The following is a 17,784-nucleotide window of genomic DNA, read 5'->3' on the forward strand; positions in this document are numbered from 1 at the left end:
GCTGTGGATGCCTCAGTCACTCTAATCGATGCTGATGGCTAACCAGTCACGTTATATAGGGTAGAGCGAGGGCGATCCACAGCTTAAGCCATCACCTTTAGACGATGCGGGACGACTTACATACCCAGAATGAGATTTTCGCTCTGCAGCGGAGTGTTCGCTGATATGAAACTTGCTGGCAGATTAAAACTGTGTGCCCGACCGAGACTCGAACTCGAGACCTTTGCCTTTCGCGGGAAAGTGCTCTACCAACTGAGCTACCGAAGCACGACTCACGCCCGGTACTCGCAGCTTTACTTCTGCCAGTATCTCGTTTCCTACCTTCCAAACTTTCGCAGGAGAGCTTCTGTAAAGTTTGTAAGGTAGGAGACGAGATACTGGCAGAAGTAAAGCTGTGAGTAGCGGGCGTTAGTCGTGCTTCGGTAGCTCAGTTGGTAGAGCACTTGCTCGCGAAAGGCAAAGGTCCCGAGTTCGCAACTCTGTCTGACTTACATATCGTTTTAAGTCCTCATTCTTAAATATTTGTCCTTCAAATTTAACTAATCAAGAAATGAGCTTATATTCCTCTATGGTTCATAATCTATGTTACAGCCAGCCTCATAAAATGCATGATTATCTAGTGTGATTCGTTAACTGAGGTCCAGATTGTAGTTTGGATGACATAATTAGCACTATAAGATGGTTAGTTCTATAGTTAGTGTTATTTATTCATAATGAAACCAAATGTACGGCACATCAGTATGAAAATTATATATATTGACTTATTTATATTAGTAATCGGTTATTTACAGTCTTATAAACACTAGATAAAACTGAATGCATCGTTGTATATGAATGCCATCTCTTGGTGCCTGCAATAACGTATTAGTATAAAAAAAATTATATCTAGTGAGGCAAACCTAGCTCCTGGTAGAATATCTACGTTAAAGATGCTTGTTGCTAACTCATAACTGTTTTTTATACTATAATTCTTCTCAACTATATGAAATTCTTTTAAAATCTCATTAAGTTCACTGTTAAGCAACGATGAAGGACAATATTATCAGCCAAGGGGCATATTGGTAAAGAAGGCTTATGTCATTTAATTTGTGCTCTAAGTCAAGACAGTTCTGGATTCATGACTTAGTTTTACTTTATCTCTCGGTGCAAATATTCTCGTCAATTTTCTGATGGTAGTTTGAAATTTATTCGTTGGATCTTTTCGTTATCACAGGGAAAACTCTAATGATGGCCCGTAATTAGAAGGCCGAACCGGCCAGAAGTTAACATTGGCTGCGAGCAAGATTGCTTTTGAATAATTTTATCAAAGAAACTAATACTATGCCCTGAGTGTTAATGAATGTCTCTGGACAGCTTTACAGGTATTAGTTACTACAGTGATACAAATTGAACGTTAATAGGTACAATGACGTATTGCGTGGTGTTAGCACGTGGTGATTGGCACTGAGACGACCGTTGTGCGATGTCCACGCTGTGTAGCAGAGAAAGGCACCCCCAGGAAGTGATACTGCATCACGGTGTACTGACTGTAACTCTCACAGGCATTATTACGCATATACACGAGAACAGTCTTGAGCTATCTCCCAGCAAAGCTTGTACAGTCTTAAATCAGGCATATGGGCGACGTGTTTCGGAATCCTCACATTACTGATCGAATTACGTCTTAGAAAATTCCGGCTTCATTCCGCATCACACTTTTCCACGCCAAATGTATTGTTCTGCTTCTCCAGTATCTGATAAACCGTATGTTCTGTTCATCTGTTGACTGCTCTTCTCGACTGCTACCCGTCATACTATAAACACCAATGGTAAGGGTAAGTGTACTGGTAGATAGGACAGCTTGGCTGTGGAAGTGTAGCCCACAACATAGACAACAGTATTCACAATTAAAAGCACCCAAGCTTTAATGATCTTCCAGCAATAAAGGCTCTTAACAAATCTCAATTAAGCAAGGACATAAACTTGGTTACAACTTATGTAAACCTTCAACCAGTGAATAACCCCAATAAAGAATTACCAATCAAAAAAACGTAGATAAAGGACTGCTTTACAAGAATGCTTAAATTAAGTAAAATCATGAAAGCTAAGTTACAAATTTTATGTTAAGCTTCAACAGGTGAATAACCCCAATAAAGAATTCTCATTTAAATAAAACATAGGAAAATGCCTTACCAAAATGCTTGAATTGTGTAAAATCATGAAAATCTGAGTTACAACTTTTCTCACAAACTACACAGGAATTTAGAGCAAATAAACATGCTTGATCTGTTTAACCAGAAGGTAACTGCCGAGCCCAAGCGACCGAAGCCACCCAGAGCGGACGACCGCCCCAACGCTGGTCATCAACCGACATCGTCACAGCCCAGTGGCCACCGTGCTAAAACAGACTAATGTTTCAGTAAGCCACCGACAGCAACACAGGAGTAACGGTGACTGAAAGTCCACGTACGCCTTACGAAACACGGCACACCCTGAAGCGGCAGCAGGCACAGCTGACTAGCGGCCATACAACGGCGAGCAAACAAATCTCACGCCGCCCGTACTAACGCGGGAAATGACAGCGAGCGACAAGACGCCACGCGCAAAGCAGCAACCGTGCCTACCCCTCGACCACAGAATGTGCCCTGTCTCCTTGTCTATGGTAATACAATTTATAGCACACAAGAAACGATTTAATAATGGCATTGGTTCAACGCAAGATCAGTTAACAGTTAGGTCCAGTAAAGATTTACCAACTGATTTACCTTCAAACCAACTTCCGGACCACAGGCGGAAATTAGTAAACTTGGCATGAGTTTTCACCAGACCGATAAACAAGAAATCAAATTAAACAGTTGCCAAAAATACAGTCACGATACGCAAGCCCTTCAAGAACTTGCTATCTTACAGTTATCATTAACAGCGAAACATACACAAATAAATGACAAGAAATTCACGATTGAAAGCAAAAAACACACCACAAATGTTAAATTAATTAATCTGCAGACGAGCCAGTCACTGAAAGCTCAGTTCCACAAGATTAGGTCTAACCTCACTCGGCAGCAATACACTGGTGTGCGTGATAACTAGGTTGCCCAAACAGGACTCCAAAACCCAAAACAGGTCACACGTTAGCTGTCTTTTTCTCGGATACTAGGCACCACCGGGCTAAGACAATCGCGACAAAAAAATCTCTGAAATTACAGCTGCCTGCAGCAAAACAAATGAGTCAGGGTGCATGAACGTAAAGCACAAAGCACTGTTCCAGCCGGAGCGTAACCTTTTCAATGCATATAAGGACAGAACATAAAGGGAGCAGCAGATACGTACCAAGCAAACTATACTGCGCCAAAATACGACCCACGTCACGTCCACAAACCGGAGCACTGCTCCCGGAGCTGTTGTCTGCTCGCTGGACTGCCGCAACTCTGTCCCTGGAAAGCGATGCTGACTGCCGCCTTCCTCAACGCTCCCTTCTCGGCCGTGCACAACAAGTCTTCTCTTCTCTTTGTAACGCCGGATGTGCATATCCTCCTATTTCCATCTATTGTACTATAATTTTTTTCTTGTTTTGTTACCTCAAGATATGACATTTCTGTCTCTTTATATATTGTAATTGTTTTACTGTTTGTATATATATATATATATATATATATATATATATATATATATATATATATATGCATTTATGTTGGTTTGTTTTGTGAATATTATTTGTATTTATACGCTGGGTCTGGCCTACGGAAAACTATGCTATCGAACGAATACATCGATAGGTCGTGTGGAGAACCAAAGTGTTTAGGATCTTTGGTAGTGTTAACTCTATCGCGTGGAGCGCGGGCAGAGAGAGTCTGGCTGGGGTGGCGCAGTGGAGCAGGTGTGTTGTGTGAAGCTCCCGCGAGTTGCCGCGCTTTCGGGGTTTGGCAGAATGTAACTGCGCTCGACTTGCGATGATAGTTTCTGACGTGGTGTCGCGGACGGGAAGCATTAGCTGGCACACATCAAGAGCCCGTTTCGTCTGGTGACCGTGTCGAGATGAAAGCGCGCCAACATCCAGCTTCAGCAACAGCGACGGCCGACAATGAGTGACTGTCGCCACCTCCTCGATCGACGGCTTCAAACCTTCAACCAGCCAACAAGGAGGACTGGAAGCACGTAAAGTTTTAGAACTGTATGGCAGACCTCAGCTTTTCAAACTTTTAAATTGTTGCACCACAAAATTACAGCAACTTAGCATGAACGTTTGTTGCTCATTGTCCCAATTGCATTACCAAGCAGGGTCCCTTCCTTTTCCGGAATGAACCCGAGTGTCGTTGAAATTCAAACGCCAGCATCATTCGGTTTCACTGCTTTAATTTCAAAGTTCAGTTAAGGTATTCATAGCTGGCTACAATATTCAGATTACACAAGCACAAATTAAGAGTGCGAGTTTTGTTACCGTATTTTAGCTTACCTGTGACTGCAGCTCAGCTTGGTATGTACTAAATTTTACTACTGTTAATTGTTCAGAATCATTTAATTCAAGTTCAAAGTTAAATCCCTTATTTCTAAATTGCGTAGATTCAAGTAGCTTTTGAAATTATTGTTGAGGTAGTCCAAGACTAACTGTATTTTACTGAATTTCGATGTGCTTCAGAAAGAAAGCTCACTATTAACTTCAGTGACTAAATTAACTTTCGATTTTACGGTTTTATTAATTCTTTTGCTAAATTAAGTCAGAGTGTAGCGAAATTTATTACTTCTGACAAACTTTCAGTTTTCACACTGCACGTGTCAACCTTCAGTTACCACGTTTCTAGAGCTAATTGTATGTGTAATAACCTTTCTTTTTCAGTTACAATAGTAATTGTCCTTAGGACTGGCGACTGTAATTTCCCCCAAATCTCAAATATCTAATTGCCGCTAGTTAATTGTTAACGTAACGGCTGCACATTTACTTTCTTTATTAACTTTACCCCTTTTCAAAATTAATTTCCACCTGTTTCATTAGCATTTTTCCTTTCATTTAGATGTAACCCTTTCCTCCCTCTTTACCGACAGATTAACTACGGTGACGATTGCTTTTCCCAAATTTCCATTAGGTACACGCAGTTTAATTTTTCACTGTCATTAAGGTCGATAAGTGAGGTGGAGGTTACATCTTGTCTCCTCAGAGTGCGGCCGCAATGTCCGTTCTCCCCTGCTGTCCGCCCCAGACTCTCCTTACTCGCACTCACTGCCTCGTTAGGAGCCGCTCCGACAGGAGGCGCTCGCGATCGCACATAGTGCCAACCTCAACCAGAGGAGGAATCGATAGCGTCTTGCACCCGAGGGCCGTCCCACGGCTCAGTAAGGTCAAGTCCGTGCCTGTGGTACTTGCTTTGCATGCCATCCTTGCTTTTTACGTGAAGTTTTATTTTATTGGAAAGGCAACGGAGTTCCTTCATTTCATCAACTACAGGGACCCACTTCCATTTAAATCTGCGACGTACCTCATTTCTGATGTTCCTTTCATCCAGTTCTGACATAACAAGGCAAAAAAAAAAAAAAAAAAACCATGGCAAGGCATCAAAATGTACAACTCGTATGACAGCGCAATGACAGCTAGTGGCCACATGGTCGTTCGTTTATTGAGGATGACAGTGTGCGCCGGACGGCTGGCAGGGAGACAAGTATGCACCCTGGGTAGGGGATGCCTCACGTCACCTCAAGAGATGGGCTATCATACTCTCAGGACGCTTACGGAACGTGCGAGCTGACCCAGCATGGAGAAGCGGCTGAACTGGAACAGACAGCAAAACTGGCAGAGTAGCATTTAATGTTATTCACGTTAGTCGAGATACGTCACGAAGTAATCAAAATTTTCATACACAAAAGCGGCAGATTAAAGATAAAAGTCATATAGAACTGATGGTTATCGGGGCTTTTTATTACGACCAGCACTTTCAGAGCTGCAGGTAATCAAAAAGATCATCTCTTGTGTTAAGCTGCCACTCTATGAAATTTACAAAATTGGTACAGCTCTCAGGGAGATGCCAACAGATAGATCTCGGTGAGAGCTATCCGCAAATAATCCTACTCACTTACATCATTCGTATATTTGTGTGGATGGTGGGAGACTGCAATTAATTACCATATTTCACTAATCACTTTTGAGAAATTTCCTGTAAGAGAAACAATCTGGTTTGCAATGACAGCAGAAGCTTTTTTTACACATATCGCTTTTAAGTCATCATCAAAATTTATGTAGGAATTACGGGTAACGCTTTATTCATGAACAGCCAAAATTTTAGTTTCCATCTTCGGCGAAGGCATGCAGCTATACTCACATAGAGCCTTAAGTGCCGAAAATAAATAGCAAAATTTTGGCTATTTACATCTAACGCTTTACCAAAAGTTCCTAAACAAATTCTGAAGATGTCTTTAAGAGACGAAACTCATCAATGAGTCTTCTGCTGTCATTGAAACCCAGACAGTTTTTGTTACTGGAAGCATATCACAAAGGTTGCTGCATGATGAACATAGAGTAGGAGGATTCATACACTTTCCAGAAATCATAAATTAACATGATGTTATACACAGTAACAGTATTGAAGTAAAGAATTTGGTATCAGAAGAAACATAAATGTCTATGTAATTATGTAATTAAGGACCAAAATTAGATGGAAATAATACATATCATGAACATCTTCAGGTGCGTGAGAATCAGAAGGACTACGCCAATTCTTAAAAACTACTCGTACTTTAATCCACAAATCATAGTAACTCATTCACTTTTTATGACATATAGTGTTAATTATTAATTTGTTCAGAAATTAAACATATTTGTTTCGGTACCGTATTATCTGTTGGTTGCAAGATGAGAACTTATCGAGCCTGGTGAATCACGACGATGACAGTTGGGGGACAAGTGTGAGATTAAAAAGTATAAAATCAGAGACGCACATGTTTGTCTGTGTCTGTGTGTGTACGAGGTAGGGGGTGGGAGGGGATTGGGGGAATTACTATACGAAGAGAGTTTGTGCGTGGCACCTCTGTCAGTCTGAAAAGCGGTATAGCTTTGTTGGTAAAGTATTTGTAGTGAGAAAGGCTACATTTAAGACTTGAGCTATGAGAGGCACTCCGTGTTCGGTGCGTGGTAGAACATTTTTGAACGGGCGGCACTGGCAATGATGTCAGCGAGTCAGTGAAGCCTCAGTGGCCCTGCGGCTCACCACACTATGCTTATGCCTGAAGACAATAAACAATTCATTGGACTCTTATTTTTATGGATGGCGGTTACATATTTTGAAATCAGGCGTACTTAATTAACGTCTAGCAATATTTAAATGCGTTTTCGATTAACTATAGCCCGCATCTCGTGGTTGTGTGGTAGCGTTCTCGCTTCCCACGCCCGGGTTCCCGGGTTCGATTCCCGGCGGGGTCAGGGATTTTCTCTGCCTCGTGATGGCTGGGTGTTGTGTGATGTCCTTAGGTTAGTTAGGTTTAAGTAGTTCTAAGTTCTAGGGGACTGATGACCTAAGATGTTAAGTCCCATAGTGCTCAGAGCCATTTGAACCATTTGATTTGATTAACTATATTTCGATCAGCTGAATTCAATGGTGCCCAGAACTTCCTTTCACATAGATGAATCCTGAATGGTAGTTAGTTATCTGCGCATCAGGTTCCACTGCCAGGATAGCACATCCGAAATTAATAAATATTATATGGTTTTTAAAGCTCGGGGTAGAAGTAGAGCCGTCACTCACTATCATTTTTAGTTTCTTTTCATTCGGTGTTCTTTGCTTAGCCTTCTGATAAATCCGTAAAATATTCCTGTTATTCATCATCACTTTGAGTACAGCAATATCATGAGCGAATCTTATTATTAATATACCTCCAATTTAAGCTACAATCCCACATCTGAAAATTTCTTATGTATGCTATAATTCGTCACTGAAATACTGATTGATCAGTACATCTCTACCTAACGCTCTTTTTAATCCGAGCTCTCTCCTCTTGGTCTTCAATTCTCACCGTTCCCTCTTGAATATACTGTATCTTACGCGGCTTTTCGAATATGATATATGTAGTTGTTTGATGATATCGCAAATCTTGCATCAACTTGTAGTGTCAGTTCTTCTGCGTCGGCAAATTCTTTGAAACTTATTAGAGTTTCTTAACAGGTTCAATGCTGAAGATTGGACTGCAGGAGACCGTTACTGCCAGCGTTATGGAAGTGTGAAGGCAGGCTGGGCATTGTGCCTCGACATCTATCTCACTGAGAGAATTGTCAGTGAGAGCCACGGTTCCAGGTCTGACTATGGGTCTCTTAATCATCTTTCATTGTGCTATTTCAGTGTAGTTTCGAATGTAAACACATTATAACGTATATTAGTAATACCTTTTGTTCTACATTTGCTTACAGCGTCTGCAGTGTGTCTCTCTTTAGCTGCAGCGGATATATTACGCACTAACTAAGTTCTTACGTTTCTTTATGTGCATATCCTTCTATATTTCGGTACTTCTTACGGTATTTCTTTCAATATATCATTGACCTAATAGACCACAAATAAGGAGGAAAGTAGTGGGAATACTTTCTACGTAATTACTCTGTGTCGAATCATTGACATCCCTAAGAACGGTACGGTCGCAGGTTCGAATCCTGCCTCGGGCAGGGATGTGTGTGATGTCCTTATGTTAGTTAGGTTTAAGTAGTTCTAAGTTCTAGGAGACTGATGACCTCAGATGTTAAGTCCCATAGTGTTCAGAGCCATTTGAGCCTAAGAGCGGCCCTTCAAACAGCTTTTCAAGAACGAGCAAAGAGATATTAAGTTTAAATCTACAATGGACCCCAAGGTAATATGTGACTGAGACAAGTTGTCATATGTATCTCCTTCCAGTTTCGTAATGCACGTTGTGAATTAAGCGAAGGTTTACTATATTTGGCCCGAAAAAACAAGTTTTTTGAGAATTTTTTTCTTAGGATATGTTTTAGATATAAATGTCAAATTTGGTCAAAATGTTTATTGATATTTCCTCTACAAACTGTATTTTTTTCGGCGGAAATGTCGAAGGGCAAAGGCGGAAGTGCCGTCGGAACGAAACAAAATTTCGATGTAGACCTCCACGCGTGGTATGTCACAGGTCAGCCGGCTCTTCTGAAATCAAAATTGAGTTGACGTTAGCGAATAATATAAGATTCTTTGGAGTTGTACCTTGCTTAAGTTATTTGGACGATAGTAAACAAAATGGCGGCCATTTGAAGCAAATTAACGTTTTTTTATATATATTTTTCGACTTAGTCAGACAAGTAAAAATATTTATAGTTTTGCAGTGAACACATAGTGTATTGTGGGGCGATCACTCTGTTGTCGAAATAATTCAAAAGCCAAGATCGCTTAAACACTGTTACTAGATGACCGGTTTCAATACATTAAAGGTGCCATCATCGGATCTGTGAAGATATAACATGACAAGTTTTATGGAGGGCTTATGTGAGTTACACTAATAGTAACGTGTATAGTGTAACTCATGTAATCCCTCCCTGAAACGTCATATTGTATCTTCAAAGATCCGATGATGGCACCTTTAATGTGTTGAAACCGGTCATCTAGTAAACAGTGTTTAAGCGGTTTTAGCTTTTGAATTATTTCATATTTATAGTTGATGGATCGGAATAAAAGTGGTACAGCTTCTAGAAAATTTAGTTGTCTTTCTTCTGAAACAAAGAATCATACCAATCAGTTCAGTAGGGTTGAAGTTACCATACCGCGAGATAAAAAAGCCATTACGGAAAAAACGCCTTTTAAGTTTTGACTAAATATAAATGCAACATTATGCAACTTACGTTCAATCTGCTATTCCGATTCCATAAACTAGTCCCTCCTCTTCCTTATAGAGGGTGTTATGCTAGATCTGGGCCATCCTGCGCTGCTCCAGAGCCGCCCGTACGGCCGGTGACAAGCGGTTTTCGCCCGCTTGAATCCGGTGGTCGTCCGAATACTTGGAGAACTGCTTCGAATGGGGTGAAGTCCATTGCTGAATACCCTTCGTTGAAGCTGCTCACTGCCAGGAAAGTCGCAATCCCCACAGTCTTCGCACCAGAATGTAAACGCTTGGGGGCTAACTTCCAAACACACGCGTTCAAACTTTCATTTGAATTTTGTGTGTTTCCTCCCAAGCACCGGTACAGTAACTTGTCCTCCGAAAGGGCCTCGTAGATCGGATGAATCACTTTTTGAACTTATTTGGAGAGCGGCTCCTGTTACTATTCGTCCAGATGTCCGGTAGCCTCTACAAGCCGGCCGGGGTGGCCGAGCGGTTCTAGGCGCTACAGTCTGGAACCGCGCGACCGCTACGGTCGCAGGTTCGAATCCTGCCTCGGGCATGGATGTGTGTGACGTCCTTAGGTTAGTTCTAGGGGACTGATGACCTCCGATGTTAAGTCCCATAGTGCTCAGGGCCATTTGAACCAGCCTTTGCAATGCGCCACTTGCACCAACTAACTTCCCCAGCCGCCCAATTGTGGTGTTGCGGTTGGTCATCCGTCGAACACTTGTGGAAATACGTTGCTCAAATTGCCTTCATCTGTTCCACCGAATTGGAAGCTCCTTGATCACTTTATCAGTGTTAGTCATGGGCAAGCACATAGAATAATTTTTCGTGGCTACAAAGTCGAAATTCCAGATTAAAACTGATGCGTGAAAAAGGCCGGTTTCAGGCAGGTGCATTGTTTTGTTCAACCACGAATAACAAACATTTCCGTTCCGTATCAGGAAAAGCCGTTTCAGGGGTGGATTGTAAACAGTTTTATGGATCCAAATATGCAATTAAAAGAAATCGATATTTTGGACCAAAAGATAGTAAACCTCCCCTTAATGAAACCTTGTGAATAGACAGTTACAGTAATTTCACACTTTACAGACATATAAGTAGAAAATAAATTCTTAAGTGAATCGCTTTCACAGTATTTTGAATATATTAATTGGTACTATATAACTCCAGTATTTATCAGCAGCAGTGTAATAATAAATAGACGATGGTGATAAAGGATTAGTTAATCCCAAGAGCTGTTACAATCATTCCTGTAGACGTACTCGTACCTCAGTTGCTGAGGATTAAGGAATATTACACATTTCCAGTTACGTATAGTGCTGATGAATGCAGTATGGAAACAGTTTTAAACATGGCTGTTACTCAGCAACGTACAGTAGTTTCAGCATAGGATGATACAGCCAACCGGTTGTACATTACTGGTAGGTACACTGACCTAGATTTTGGAACATACTAGGGGAGTTTCCATCAGAATGAACAGTTGTTAAATCGTGAAATTACATTGCTAGAGCAGCTATGCGCAAGTCAAAAGCGAAATAATCCACATGGCTAGAACGTTTTATTTCACTTCCGACTTGAGCATAACTGCTCTAAATTCTGACCTTGCTTTTTAGCAATGTAATTTTACGATTTATCAAAATTTCATTCCGATGAAGACACCCCTAGTAGCTGTCGAAACTTAGGTCGATGTACCTACCAGTTATGGGAACCGGTTGGCTGTATAATACTGTGTTGAAAGTAGTAGAGTTGTTTAAGACATGGGGTAATGAGAGCACTTGATAATAAGCAGATGACTCAAGGGTTTAGCTGGTAAGCATCCATGGGTTTGTATGTCGTAAAATTTCTATCCATTTGGCAATAAGAATTTTCTGTAGATTCTAAGAGATTTTATTGGAGACATGAGTCGATGTTCGGCTTACGTAAACCCTCTTATCCTATTAACACAAAATAACTTCTTGTGGTCAAAATTGGTACGCGTAAATTTCAGGACACATCCCACAAACACAGACGGGTGTTGCAATACAACGGGGGACCCACAGGGTTTGCTGTTGTCACTACTGTACTATTAGCAGCTTTGTAAACTGTTAGGCGGTGCATACTCTCCGTGTCACAAATACCACGCATTATGGAAATTTATACGAGGATGAGCAACAGTATTACGACTATTGCACACCATGAGGTAAAAAACAGTTTGGTGGTAGTAGCAGGCAGGTAGCATGGTAAGGAAAATACACTACTGGCCATTAAAATTGCTACACCAATAAGAAATGCAGATAATAAACGGGTATTCATTGCACAAATATATTATACTAGAACTGACATGTGATTACATTTTCACGCAATTTGGGTGCATAAATCCTGAGAAATCAGTACCCAAAACTACCACCTCTGGCCGTAATAACGGCCTTGATACGCCTGGGCATTGAGTCAAACAGAGCTTGGATGGAGTGTACAGGTACAGCTGCCCATGCAGCTTCAACACGATACCACAGTTCATCAAGAGTAGTGACTGGCGTATTGTGACGAGCCAGCTGCTCGCCCACCACTGACCAGACGTTTCCAATTGGTGAGAGATCTGGAGAATGTGCTGGCCAGGGTAGCAGTCGAACATTTTCTGTATCCAGAAAGGCCCGTACAGGTCCTGCAACATGCCGTCGTGCATTATCCTGCTGAAATGTAGGTTTTAGCAGGGATCGAATGAAGGGTAGAGCCACTTGTCGTAACACATCTGAAATGTAACGTCCACTGTTCAAAATGCTGTCAATCCGAACAAGAGGTGACCGAGACGTGTCACCAGTGGCACCCCATACCACCACGCCGGGTGATACGCCAGTATGGCGATGACGAATACACGCTTCATATGTGCGTTCACCGCGATGTCGCCAAACACGGATGGGACCATCATGACGCTGTAAACGGAACCTGGATTCATCCGAAAAACTGACGTTTTGCCATTCGTGTACCCAGGCTCGTCGTTGAGTACACCATCTCTGTGATGCAGCGTCAAGGGTAACCGCAGCCATGGTCTCCGAGCTGATAATCCATGCTGCCGTGGCCGAGCGGTTCTAGGCGCTACAGTCTGGAGCTGCGCGACCGCTACGGTCGCAGGTTCGAATACTGCCTCGGGCATGGATGTGTGTGATGTCCTTAGGTTAGTTAGGTCTAAGTAGTTCCAAGTTCTAGGGGACTCATGACCTCAGATGTTCAGTCCCATAGTGCTCAGAGCCATTTTTTCCATGCTGCTGCAAACGTCAACGAACTTATCGTGTAGACGGTTGTTGTCTTGCAAAAGTTCCTATCTGTTGACTCAGGAATCTAGACGTGGCTGCACGATCAGTTCCAGCCATGCGCATAAAGTGCCTGTCATCTCGACTGCTAGTGATACAAGGCCGTTGGGATCCAGCACGGCGTTCCGTATTACCCTCCTGAACCCACCGATTACATATTCTGCTAACAGTCATTGGATCTCGACCAACGTGAGCATCAATGTCGCGATACGATAAACCGCATTCGCTATAGGCTACAATCCGACCTTTATCAAAGTCGGAAACGTGATGGTACGCATTTCTCCTCCTTACACGAGGCATCACAACAACGTTTCACCAGGCAACGCCGGTCAACTGCTGTTTATGTATGAGAAATCGGTTGGAAACTTTCCTCATCTCTGCACGTTTTAGGTGTCGCCACCAGCGCCAACCTTGTGTGAATGCTCTGAAAAGCTAATCATTTGCATATCTCAGCATCTTCTTCCTGTCGGTTACATTTCGCGTCTGTAGCACGTCATGTTCGTGGTGTAGCAATTTTAATGGAAAGTAGTGTATATAAGAGGCGCATAGACAACTATGGAGCCACTCTAGCTACGATATGGGCTGCAATGTGTAAATCAAATGACATAAGCTACTTTGGCAAAGGCCAGGCACCAGGAAATGAGTATCTAGGAAACGGTGAACTACTTGGTATACCAGCTCGACGATCAAAACGCGCACGTCTCCACGAATGCAGGTCGATGAAGGCACAGACATTCACCTGGGATTTTATTGGACCTCTGGTAGTAATCAACCCAATCACAGCTATAGACTATGCGAAAGTTACTGCGGATCACTTGCATCGCTTCATGTTTGATGTCTTCCTCATTAGCGATGGCACTGTCCAGCAATATGATTATCCCCGTCTTATGGCCTGAAGCCTGCTACAGTAGAATCAGAATCACGATTTTTTGATCACGAAATTTGTTCTTTCTGAACATAATGGATCGCATACAGGATGATTTTGGATACCAGGTCCGTGTCCACAGACCATCGAACCATAACGTAAGGCGCTTGTATGACCCGTACGTAGACGTTTGATGCCTTATACCCCTGGAAATCTACCGAGGTCGAATCAATGTCACGCTGCTGCATTGCTTTCCAAAAGTGGACACAGAAGCTCTTAAGAAGATGATAAAAATATCCACGGATGTACTGCCGTTCTACATTGTCCAACGGGCACAATATTTCGGCGATCATACATGTCGCCATCATCAAGTGAACTGACGGACTGAGCCCCTGTGAACGTTCCGGCATGGAGATTCGTACGCTATGGCTGCTCAGAGGGTACTGGGTTCGGTCGCGGCGGCGGCCGATTTAAATACCCTCCGCCCGCGGCGCGCTCCCTCCGCTGTCCGCGCCCCGCGCCACGGTCGCACGGTGGAACAGATTGCGACGGCGTCTGAGATGACGTCGGTGTGATGGCTCTGTCCGCCGTGGTCGTCACAACTATACGTTTGCTCGATTTACTCTTAATTAACCCAATCGCTGGTTCCCAATCCTTGCTAAGATTATAGCTACAGTCACGGTTTATGAGGTCGTCATTGGTGCGAATTTCGATGGCCTCTCTAGCAACGCTGTCCCAGTATCTCGACGTCTGTACCAGAATCCTCGTGCTCTCATACTCTATAGCGTGATTTTCCGACAAACAATGTTCAGCGACCGCCGACTTGCTCGGATACATCAGTCGAGTGTGCCTCTGGTTTTCACGGCATCGATCCTCGACGGTACGCATCGTCTGACCAATATACGACTTGCCACATTGACACGCCGGCCTTCCTCAAATCGAGGTCATCTTTGGCGCTCCCCACCAGTGCACGAGTTTTATTCGGAGGACAAAACACAGTTCCGACCCGGTGTTTCTTCAAAATGCGGGCGATTTTCCCCGAGAGTGCGCCTGTATATGGAGTAAACGCTGTGTCTACCTCCTCCCTCGTGATTTCATCCATCTGTTGTACTGTAGTGGTTTGGGCGGAGAGCACGTTGAATCTGCCACACTGAGTACCCCTTTTTCGAAATACAGTTCTCAGATGTTCCAATTCCTGGGGTAGACTCTCTGCGTCAGAGATAGTGCGCGCCCTATGTACTAGAGTTTTAAGTACCCCATTCTTCTGTGAAGGGTGGTGGCAGCTGTCTGCGTGAAAGTGAAAATACAGATCAGTGTGCGTTGTCTTCCGATAAACCCCATGACCTAGGGTGCCGTCAGCCCTTCTCTCGACCAAGACGTCAAGGAAAGGTAATTTACCCTCCGTTTCAGTCTCCATAGTGAATCTGATGTTGCGGTGTATGGAGTTTAGATGTGTAAGGAAGTCAAGGAGTTTATCCATACCATGTGGCCAGATGACGAACGTGTCGTCCACGTAAAGGAAAAAGCAAGTAGGTTTCTATTCGGATGACGACAGGGCTTCCTCCTCGAAGTTCTCCATGTACAAATTCGCTACCACCGGTGAGAGTGGACTACCCATGGCGACTCTCTCCGTTTGTTCGTAGTATTCTCCATTAAAAAGAAAATACGTGGAAGTCAAGACATGCCTAAAAAGTTCAGTGGTCTTCTCGTTAAGAAGATGGTCATGATGTTTTGGCTGTTCAGTGTATGTCAGCCCACGCAGAAATTTGGTCAGATGTACACAATTAAATGATGTGTCTTGTGCGAACTAGATGCTTATTCAAATGTATATGTATACCACGCCTGTCGGTTCGAGAAGAATGTGTTGATTTGGTTCGTCAGAAGACAGTGTCAGCGATAAAACGGACATCAGCTGACCCTGATGTCGGCACTGGACGTCCACGCCCAGTGGGGACGCGGCGGAAGGACGGCTGCGGCACTTTCACGTGCCAGAGGCCGACGCACTGCAAGCCACCAGTATATAAGCTGGTCTTCTGCTGCGCTGATGTACACTGCAGCAGTGCAGACAGCAGCAGACAGCAGCAGACGCTTACCACCGACACCATGAAGTGCTTGGTGAGTTTCCCATGGAAACGCTCTGTCTTTTTTCATTTTGACTTTACGACCAGAGTCCAGTGTCGACTCTGTTAATGAAGAGGATTGACTGAATTCAGAATATTAATGACACTGACCGTTTGTGTTCTCAAGTGTCATACACCTGCTCCCAATGAACATACAGATTTCAGACTGAATCTTGCCTCTTATTCATGGTAATAGCTTTGTGAGTCGGTACCGTTAGTACAATAAGCGAGCACTACATATCGGTTATTAAAACGCTATAGTCACTTGTACGATTTAGTAACTCGCCCAGGTTAAGAACAGACACACCAGATTGTTAGGTATAATGAAATGTTGCATTGCAACTGCAGAAAGAGAAAGATTTTGGTTCGTAATGGTAGTGTTAGGAAACTCCAACCGACTTTCGTAGGAGGCTGAAAGGCCTATACTGTTGACGCGTATTGCTTAATGTTGCTTCCCAAGTACCTTTTCGTATGACTTTGTGACCGCTGCTTCTATTATACGAATTCTGCAGAGAAACTTAGTTACGTAATATGTATCTGCTTTCAAATGTACAATGATGAGCGAAGTAATGGAGGGCGATAAGAGTACAATGAAGGTACTATGTATTTAAAACGCCCATTCGACAGGTATCACATGAAGATGACGGCAAGGAATGCATTACAAATATCGTGTTATGTAAACAACTACTTCCTTGTGGAGGCCCGAAAGCAATGTCAACCGATTTAAAAGAGATTTACGATTACGTACAGCTGTTATTTCCACGTTAGAAAAATATATACAGTGACCCATAAGATAGTATCAGTCGAAGTTACTCGGTGGTGAAATACCAAACAGTACAGTGCAACACTACAGTCTACAGCTGTTGTAGCTGCTTCAAGTACGCTTGCAGTTTGTATGTTGACAGGACAGTCAGTACCTTCAGCAGAATGTAGCAAAACTGCAAGTTTACATCTCAGCTCTCTTCCATCTCCACGTTAATTCAGATGAGTTTCAGTGTGCAGCATTTTCAAATGAGAGGAGTCATATTTCGACACTCACACTTGACTGAGGACTCATACGTCAATATTCTGGAGGAGTCTGCCGTATATAGTCTTCGATTGTAATCAAAACTGTGGAGGTTGGTGAAATTATTTTCGGAAGGTTTTTGAATCAAGTAAGGTAACTAGATTGGGACCGCCCGGTTAGCCGTGCGGTCTAACGCAGTGCTTTCTGGATGGGAAGGCGTGCCAGTCCCCGACACGCATCCGCTCTGCGGATTAGTGTCGAGGTGCGGTGTGCCGGCCAGCCTGTGGATGGTTTTTAAGGCTGTTTTCCATCTGCCTCGGCGAATGCGGGCTGGTTCCACTTATTCCTCCTCAGTTATATGATGTCGGCGATTGCTGCGCAAACACGGTCTCCAGGTGCCCGTACACTATGATTACTCCACCATGCAAACATTTGGGATTACACTCGTCTGGTGTGAGACGTTCCCGAGTGTCCACTGGGGGCCGAATCGCACAATAACCCTGGGTTTGTTGTGAGGCGGCGGTGGGGTAGGTGGACTGCTCTAGCCTGTTGTTGGGTTACGAACCACTGAGGGCTACGGTGGGGACGAGGCTTCTCTGTCGTTTCTAGGTCCCCAGCTCCATAGAATACAATACAAGATAATTGGATTAGTATATCCAGGTTGAGAAAGCTACAAAGTTTATGTCACTTGCATGCAAGTGGAAACTGGCCAGATTCATTGTACACATCAAT

General features: G+C 43.3%; 1 protein-coding gene across 1 annotated transcript in view; it reads left to right on the forward strand.

Annotated features, from left to right (window-relative positions):
• Positions 1–17,784, forward strand: part of LOC126176117 (mRNA decay activator protein ZFP36L3-like) — an 89,491-nt gene that overhangs the window by 38,502 nt on the left and 33,205 nt on the right. The window contains exon 4 of the mRNA XM_049923254.1: positions 15,808–16,041. Coding sequence (XP_049779211.1) covers positions 15,808–16,041 — 234 coding nt within the window. The remainder of the gene's footprint in view (positions 1–15,807; positions 16,042–17,784) is intronic.

The sequence above is a fragment of the Schistocerca cancellata genome, chromosome 3 (genome assembly GCF_023864275.1).
Source record: "Schistocerca cancellata isolate TAMUIC-IGC-003103 chromosome 3, iqSchCanc2.1, whole genome shotgun sequence".
Lineage (NCBI taxonomy): Eukaryota > Metazoa > Arthropoda > Insecta > Orthoptera > Acrididae > Schistocerca > Schistocerca cancellata.